General features: G+C 49.0%; 4 protein-coding genes across 4 annotated transcripts; 2 read left to right on the top strand and 2 right to left on the bottom strand.

Moving 5' to 3' along the window:
* Positions 1–262, bottom strand: LACBIDRAFT_316640 (uncharacterized protein; the record flags this gene model as incomplete). Its single annotated transcript, XM_001889951.1, has 2 exons — positions 1–25; positions 78–262. 2 exons carry the CDS (start codon positions 260–262, stop codon positions 1–3), a joined length of 210 nt encoding a protein of 69 aa, XP_001889986.1.
* A 596-nt stretch (positions 263–858) lies between these two features.
* On the top strand, positions 859–1059 carry LACBIDRAFT_316639 (uncharacterized protein; the record flags this gene model as incomplete). Its single annotated transcript, XM_001889966.1, has 1 exon — positions 859–1059. One exon carries the CDS (start codon positions 859–861, stop codon positions 1057–1059), a length of 201 nt encoding a protein of 66 aa, XP_001890001.1.
* A 1848-nt stretch (positions 1060–2907) lies between these two features.
* LACBIDRAFT_335092 (uncharacterized protein) lies at positions 2908–4038 on the top strand (the record flags this gene model as incomplete). Its single annotated transcript, XM_001889965.1, has 6 exons — positions 2908–3020; positions 3170–3319; positions 3374–3441; positions 3503–3517; positions 3567–3640; positions 3703–4038. The coding sequence occupies 6 exons, from the start codon at positions 2908–2910 to the stop codon at positions 4036–4038; spliced, it is 756 nt and encodes a 251-aa protein (XP_001890000.1).
* Positions 4039–4436: 398 nt separating this feature from the next.
* LACBIDRAFT_335091 (uncharacterized protein) lies at positions 4437–6600 on the bottom strand (the record flags this gene model as incomplete). Its single annotated transcript, XM_001889950.1, has 13 exons — positions 4437–4608; positions 4656–4716; positions 4758–4871; positions 4916–5046; positions 5097–5217; positions 5271–5394; positions 5480–5567; positions 5775–5781; positions 5859–5869; positions 5951–6028; positions 6250–6358; positions 6421–6489; positions 6540–6600. The coding sequence occupies 13 exons, from the start codon at positions 6598–6600 to the stop codon at positions 4437–4439; spliced, it is 1146 nt and encodes a 381-aa protein (XP_001889985.1).
* Between the last annotated feature and the right edge of the window lie 1816 nt (positions 6601–8416).

Here is an 8416-nt window from a genome sequence, read left to right as displayed (position 1 = left end):
TTAACAGAGCAACATTGAATCATTCCTAGACATCCCATATGATCAGTAGGTAGCAACATATAAATCAATACACGCACCCTATGTTGGCTACCTTGCCTGTTCCCATCCAAGCCGGGGCGGAATTCTTCATCAGGATAAAGATGCCAAGTCCTCCCCTCCTCGTCTTGCTTCGCCTGGACCACGTACTCCAAATACGCTCTAACCTGGGAAAATCGAGCGCCAGGACTTCTTTTCGAACGTCCAGGATTTCAGCAGCCGTCATCCCTGCCAGTGGATACCTCGTACCCCCAAACTGCAAGTTGTCTACACCGGGAGCCTAGAGGACTCAGGAGAGTACCGGCAGTTCTGGCTCGTCGACTACCACCCATTCATTGAGATTGAACCTAGACTGTTGAAGCTAAGGTTAACGTTAAGCGCCACTTATTGAGATAATTTTGTTAAAGAGCGTACTGGGATGGAATGAATAAGGCGAAACATTGCCAGCTCTTGACTTGGCATAGCCATCATGAAAGGAAGGAGAATGACGTAAATACAAAATACCGTTCTCTCCTATGAATCCTGGATCGGCGAACACGCGCAATACTGTCTTACTGAAATCCACGTTCGCGGTGAAGAAGGCAACGTTTGGGCCTATGGTGGTAGTGAACAGGTGAACCTTTTAAACAACTCAATCAACGCAAACATCAATACGCCACTCATCCTCCTCAAGTCCTCCTCATCATCCTTGTATCCACTTCTCGTCCAACATGGCCCAAACATGGCCTTGAGTTGCACCACAAACAGAAAGCTTTGCGAAAAAGGTACGTCTCTCGAATTTTGGATTTCTTTCTGATGTCAAATTGCTACCCTCAGAAGTGCATGATGATGCTAAGGGCCTATTCACAGGCCACCACTCTGGAAATACACAACCAATACATCGGTGTAAACCAGAACTCGTTGAAGCACTATGCGAAACCCCCCACAGAAACCCACCATAATCGTATGGATTCGACCCTTCCCCACACTTCCTCGCCCCTCCGGATCCTAATCCCGCCATTCGAGTTTACATGGCCGACCTAGTGCCAGTCATAATATGAGAATCAAATCAAAGCACCCTTGTCGAGAATTCAGTGAGGTTTCAACTGCCTCTGCTTTGGCACCATGCCGCTGTTCGAGAAAGTTGTCTGCACGCAGTGATGCTGCTGTAGAATGAGAGAGGACGCGACCTCGATTCTACCAGCCAAAGCCGCACGAGGACGTAGCCTATCTTGGGCCAAATAACGCGGAGTGACGACCAGGGACAGAAAATGGAGAATGCAAGAAGACACATGGCTGAGGGACTCCCGTCCCGGCCCTTCCAATCATCCAAAGTTTTCCTTCCACCTCAATCCCCCGTTCCACTTCGATTCCCGCGTCCTCCGCCTCAACTGCCTCTTTTCCACTTCAAATTTTATCGACCCTTCACCCAGACCCTCATCCAAACTTCCCTCTACGCCCCGGACAACATAAACTCTGCCTCGTCATTTCCGCGTGATCGTTGCGCGAAGTCCTTCCTCCACTGTTAGAATCGACATGTTCGATGCTGAGTGGGTACAGCACGCTACTGAGGATGTTGTGCTTGATTCCAGGCTTCCGGTGAGGAGGTTTCCGTGGACCTGATTGACGTGAAAGGAAGTTGAGATTCACAAAGTTGGACTTGGGATACAACCTCTACTCCACGCAATACGCATATAATCACTCGGAATTGGGTATCATCGTTTCATTGTGCTTCTCAAGCCCAATCTCGGATGGCAGATACGAAGGAGAGGGAGGAATGTTGATGCGGACCATGTTCGTCCGTTGAACCGTTGCAGGAGTGTATCGTGCATGGTATGGGCGTTGTTCCCCCTTTGGACTCTTCGACGTCGACTTCCTCTTCGACGGTGCCATTCGCTCTTGCTACGGTGAATTCGCCTTCAACCGGCCTTGTCCAATTCGTCTTCGACCGCCCCCCCCACTTCGGATTCTGAACAAGGGAAAGTAGCATCGCAGACTGCCCACAAAGCAGCCACCACCAGCTCCATCTACCTCTCCACCATCTCTGAAAACGACCTGTATTGGCACTACTTCCCAGGCCTCGTGGGTGAAGGCCTCTTTCGCATCTTCTCAGCCTCGATGAGGAAGGCCCCAGCTCCTACTCTCAAACTCCATGGGCCTCCATGACTTCTGTGAAGATGTCGATCAGCAACTGTATTTCTGGCCCCGTGAGATTTTTGGGAAGGAGTATGGGTTCAAAGAGATAAAGGACCTTTATGAGCCTGCGGCTTTGTAGACAGTGACGTCGGTGCAGAGTAGGGTGGCCTCAAGTGTGTGTGTTGCGCCCTTCGGGGTGAGTTGTTTCTTGCGCTTCGCGTCTTCTCTGAAGCTGACTGTTCTTGCCGTCAAGGACATCGTGGCGTTCACCACCATCTGATTTCTTGACTACTGGGCGGGACATTATCCTTCCCTCACAAAAGTTGGCCCTCGGTTCATATGGCAAGTGTGAAACTGGTGCCATGTAAGGTCTTACGGTTTTACATGAACTTCTTAATCTAATTATGAATCAAAAAGTGAAGTTGTGCGTCTCGCGGACATCGAGGCCGCCAGCAATGCACTCTTCGGCGTCACCTTCTCCAGAGTGGCAATGTTTGTGGGGGCCCAGGTTCAAAACCGAGCACCCTTTCCTGTATTACAAGACACATTGGGAATAGTAGGTTTCTTCTCGAGCTTTTCACCTCGTAGGAAGCTGATCATTCTCGAGAGAGAACACTTCAACTCTCAAACTCTCTGATAGTCAGTCGCGATAAATGTTCACCACTGAAGGGATGTACAACTCGACGCCTATGATCGGCTCAGATTGCGGAACCGTCGTATGTAAGGGCCTACGCCTTTTTGAAGTGTTTCACCAAAATGACGTGTCAAATAAGAGGGGGCAAACTCGTGCATCTCAACGCTGTCATAGATTACAAGCAGGACATCGACGTTTCAAGTCGAGGTGGGTCTGTTATATCCGCTCTCACCCTGTGTGTTTACCAGAATAACAGACTCAAGACTACGACGACGGTCACGACACTCAATGGTCGGGACAGTTCAACGTGCTGAGATGGTAAGCCCTCATCGACGGGAGGTCTTCATATCTGATTTATCGATCAGTTACCTTTCAGGCTGCCAGAAAAGCGTTCCTCACTGTTCAAGACCGTGACGGACTGGTCAGTGACCCACTTTGGGTTTCTCACCGCCAGTTTCAAATCCAGTGCCCAGAGCTACGTAGACGTGCGGTGCTGCTTAGCGCGGAACGGAAGAAGCTGCTCTGTGCGGTTGGGTGGGTCGAGTTTGATGTACGAACCATGTATACTCATCTTGGCTATTCTATTAGGGCAACGGGAAACATAAAATGGAACATCGATTTTGGTGCAACCACCCCACCAGTTACAAAATATTCTGGTTGGTAGAACGTCTGGACCCCTACAAAACCTTCACATTTAGAACTTGAATTGGATTGAAGTCGGAATCGCAAGTGGTACGTTGTCTATGCCTGTGTCGCATTTCCATAAACCCTTCCTGCACAGATCGGCCCTACAATCGCTGTGTGATCACGTACAGCATTTTCCGCTTGCAAGGTCACAATCATTCTCGTTTGCAGGTGCACAGCATAAGAGCTCACTTACCGTAAATTCGAATGACATCTAACCTGCGACTTTCAAGATCCGCCGTAGAGAAAGTCCGCTTCCAGAGGGATGCAACGACGTGCTTCAAACCTGGGTAGCTCCCTGGGTTGCGACTTTCAATGAGTTATTTTTCCTCGAGAAGTCGCTGTCATTTGCGCATTCCGCCATAGCTGAATCTGTGACCTTTGAGGAAGGTGCATGGAGGAAAGAGGCGCGGTCACACAAATCTACCAAAACGATCACCAGACGAACACCCAGCGAACACCCACAGAACCAGCAACAATCTCCCACAGCGGTCGATGAACTCATCAAATACCTCATCTACAGTCGATACTCGTCTTTCGACTACGATGTTCTATTCACTCGGTCGTAACACGAATCAGCGGACTGCTACCCTAAGGGCTCTTCAACTATGTCATCTGGCGCGTGCAGAAGGGAGACATTTTTGGTCGAGAGCTACATGAGGGAAACTCCGGAAAGGGCATTGTACAAGCTGAAGGAGCCCGCATTGAATGTGAGCTGCGTTACTGCCTTTCGTGTACATCCTCCATATTACCATCTCTTGGTCCTATACAAGTTCATTTCACTGGCTTCTTTTCGTTCGGATTATGGCATGTGTACATAGACAACAAAGTACACAGGGAATTGAATGATTAAGTCACGCTTTGCTGTCGTGCAGAACAAATCTTCCATTTTCGCTGGATATAATCTCAGTACTGATATCCGACACGCCAGCTTCTGAATGAGCCACGGTCTGGGGAAGGACAAGCTTTAGGAGCGGATCTTGAGAAGACGGGGAAATGACCTCACAGCATCCTTGACACCGAAGCATTCGTTGATAAGGGAAGATTTCCCTACACCACTCTGTAAAAACAAACTGTAAGCTAATATCTGAGAATAGAGGTATAAGAGAGCTACTTTGCCGATGACCAGGACTCGGAACCTAGCGGTAAGGTTTAGTCAGAGTAGTCGGGGATTAAGCAGACTAACCGTTCGACCAACTTGAATAACTCATCCGTTGTGGGTTGTAGGTGGCCACTCGTCGGAGGTTCTGCCATGGTTAAAGCATTCTAAGATCGATAGCACCCGCACCAGGCGGACGCTTTTGGGTTTGAGGAAGAAGTGCACACACGCCTGCGTATTGGCTAAACTTCAGGACGACATCGAACTTGTCAAATGATTTTGACCATTCTAGAGTAGAAAGTCCTGCATCAGCAAGACAGGAGCAATTGCAAAAGAGAGGCCCTTACCTTGTTTTCCGGAGAAGTGGGGGCCGACCTTGCTTAGCAGTTCATCGAGAGGTATCTTGCTCTTCGACGCAGCACGAAACAATCCGCGGAATCGGACTTGCAGATAGAGGGACTCTGAAGGCGAAAGTTGACTGCTTTGACTGGGTTTGTCGTCCAATGCTACACATGATCATCGGCTCACCAGGGGGATGACAACTCAAAGTTGTGGGTCTTTGCATTCAGGAGACAAGATGATTCCCGCTCGAACGATCCAATCGAAAGTTGGACCGATTTGAGGATGTGCTGGGATGAAACGCGGATTTCTAGTCAATGGGTGTCAGATATTTGACCTGGGGGCAAAAACCTGGGAGGTTACCTGTAATCTCAATGCTAGGGCTTCCCGTTGAGCTACCCCTCGCGGCAGACATGGTGGTTTTGGTGAAAGGGAGGGGCTTAACGCTCGGAACACGCTTTACACGGCAGGCATGGGTGAAGACTGACTGAAATAGAAATTTTAGCCTCGTTTCAAGTGATAGTGTCGGATAAGGCGCTCGGTGTGACTGTCAGAAGATGTGACGGTATCACCTGCGAGCGCTTGAGCAGTAGTAGCTGGTTGATTGAGTCCGTTGAAATGAAAAGCGAGGAAGACGCGACATTGAACCCGTACAGGCCTCTGCCTTACATTCACAGCACAGAACAGAAGGTTAGTAGTGTCATCAGTTGTTCATGACCGTCGTCAAAAAGGGGGTTGAGGTGGGGATCGCCTCGAGAAGCGTCCGCGGAAAATAACAAAGGGTGATTTGGGTTTCCGAAGTGAGTACAGGGTGTGCCCTATGACTTTCGCCATGCTGTCGGAGGCCAGTGCTTAGAAAGGGCTCACATGATGGCTGGAACTTCCACAAAGTAGCCAACTTTCTCCACAATTGTGCCAGCGCACGCCAAGGTCTTTCCGTTGCGAACGTACTGTTGGCTAGGCTACGTTGCGGCTAGTTGATAATCTAGATACAACTTACGTTAGAGGTGAGAGAAAATGGGAATATTAGAAAGCGTACTTACGGAGAGGAGCGGGTCACATTTGAAGGAAGTAGTGTCGAGCTGCGGAGCCATGTGTGCTCCTCCTCCGGTCTCCACAACCTACGGCATGCATTAACTTTGTGAAAGATGAGATATGACTCGTGATTGCATGTTAGGAATTTGTGCGGCGCCACCCCTAGATATGAAATCGAAGCCCCCAGTTGCGGACATGCTTCTGGATTGAAAGAAGGAAGTGAAATTGTGACTTGAATGGAAACAAACGCTATGTAGGCATAACGAATAGTCAGTAGATAGAATTTTGACGTGTCGCCCCAGCTCACCTGGAGGACAATAATCCCAAGTTGTCATGAAGATGCGCGTCGACGTAGTTCATGCCCGCGAATGTCGTTGCAGTGCTACCAGTTGATGTTCCAGGTGCCAGCACTCGTTCTGGCCAAAATGATCAGAAGCTTTCCTTAACATGTTGATCAGAAGTTTAACCCAATACGCACCACCAACCCAAGGAAAAAGAGCGTACGTGTTGGGTCGTGTTAGGTGAAAATCCAGGAAGGAGCCAAGACCTAGTATAATAGGTTAGCACATACACAACAAAGCCAGTAACGAGGCTTACTTTCAAAGCAAACCGGTAGAACGTATTGTGAGGTCGCCCCGTTCCCGTTCCTTCGAGGCATTGAAATCTAACCACTAGGTGTGTTTCTGGAACGTGACACGACGAACTTCCACGGCGCAGTACGGAGAATGTGCTTCGCGACAAGATCAGTCGCGTTGGCGTTGGCATTTCTCGAAAGGCAAGCGTCGATTGTAGATGACGAGGCTCATGTCGACCTTTCCCTGAGGGATTCTGCAAAACGTAGGCCCGAGCGCGGACGTTCCGCGAAATGGGTGATTCCCTGTGCCGAGGGAGCTTCGCATCCTCTGTAGTAAAGGGTTGACATTCATGACAGTCGTGAGAGGCGCCCCGCACTCTTCCACAGAATAGCAATAGTGACCTTGGTTCGCCAAAGTGTCACACTAAACTCTGGATAAGTACCTTCGCCAGTAGAATGAGCATGGCGGAACTCACAATCTCGGTAAGAGCCATCCCAAGGTTTCGTAAATCCATTAGCCTCCCCTTGATGCCCTTCGGCTCCTCTTGAACGAGGTAGTGAAACCTCAGCTACTGGCATCCAGTTAATACTTGCGAATCTTCGTAATAAAGATCAATCTGATGAGTTGGTTGAAGAAAACCCGAAGAAGACCCACCTCATAAAGCCTCACGGGAATAGGTAGTCAATTTGAGTGTAGCTCAAGATTTGCGTAGTCAATGATCACGGCGTCGCTTGGGTTTCTAACGAGCCAAAACCGAGCTTCGTCAAACATCGCAACCTCTCCCAGACCTCTCCGATTGAACCTAAGCTGTTGAAGTTTAACGTTAGTGGCCCACTTATTGAGAGAATATCGTTGAAAAGCGTACGGGGATGGAATGAATAAAACGGAATTTCCCTCTCAGTGGGACTAAGTAGCCAGCCCAATTATCCCCCCGTCTCACATTTCCATAAAGGGAAATTATGACAAATCAGGCCTCTTGTGGGGGGATATATTCCACAACAAACCCTAGACATATATGCCGGTTTAGTGTAGTGGTTGTTGTCACTGTGTTAGTGATGCTTACGAAAGGTTTGGGGTTCGACTCTGGACGCTCCACATCTTTTTATTATTAGAATAATTACCTAACTGGTTAGGTTAGGAGGTTAGGGTTTTTCTCTTCGCGCGGTAGCGCGCTTAGGAGGTTAGGAGGTTAGCGCTTAGGGTTTATTAATGGTTAGGGTTGAGGATATTTTTTTCCCCGCGCGGTAGCGCGTTCTTGGTTCTTGGTTAGGAGGTTAGGAGGTTAGCGGTTAGGGTTTATTAATGGTTAGGGTTGGGGATATTTTTTTCCCCGCGCGGTAGCGCGTTCTTGGTTAGAAGGTTAGGAGGTTAGTGGTTAGTGGTTAGGTTAGGAGGTTAGGGTAGGTTAGGTGCTCGAGAACGCGCGGTAGCGCGCTCTCGAGCCGACTTAGGGCAATGGCACATTGCCCTAAGTCGTATAATTACCATATATGGAGTGCCGGTGATTGCCAGCACATCACATGTGTGAGACGGGGGGAGAGTTAGGACCGTTGGACTAAGTACCGGGCGAAATATTGCTGACTCCGATCATGATGAGAGGAAAGGTCCTTTCCTCTCAACGCCTTGATCGGCGAGCATGCGCAATACCGTCTTGCTGAAATTCCACGTTCACGGCGAAGAAGGCAACGTTTGGACCTATGGTGGTAGTGAACAGGTGAATGTAGACTACTACTAGACAACTCAATCAACAAAACAATTACGACTGATTCCTCCTTATCATCCACTCCTCGTCTAACGTGGCCTTGAGTTGCACCACAAACAGAAAACCTTGTGACAAAGGTTCGTCTCTCGAATGTTGAGCTTCCTTCTTACAATGAAAAATTGCCACCGTCAGAAGTC

This window comes from Laccaria bicolor, genomic scaffold (genome assembly GCF_000143565.1).
Source record: "Laccaria bicolor S238N-H82 LACBIscaffold_76 genomic scaffold, whole genome shotgun sequence".
NCBI classification, from domain to species: domain Eukaryota; kingdom Fungi; phylum Basidiomycota; class Agaricomycetes; order Agaricales; family Hydnangiaceae; genus Laccaria; species Laccaria bicolor.
This window is presented reverse-complemented; position numbering and strand designations above follow the sequence as displayed.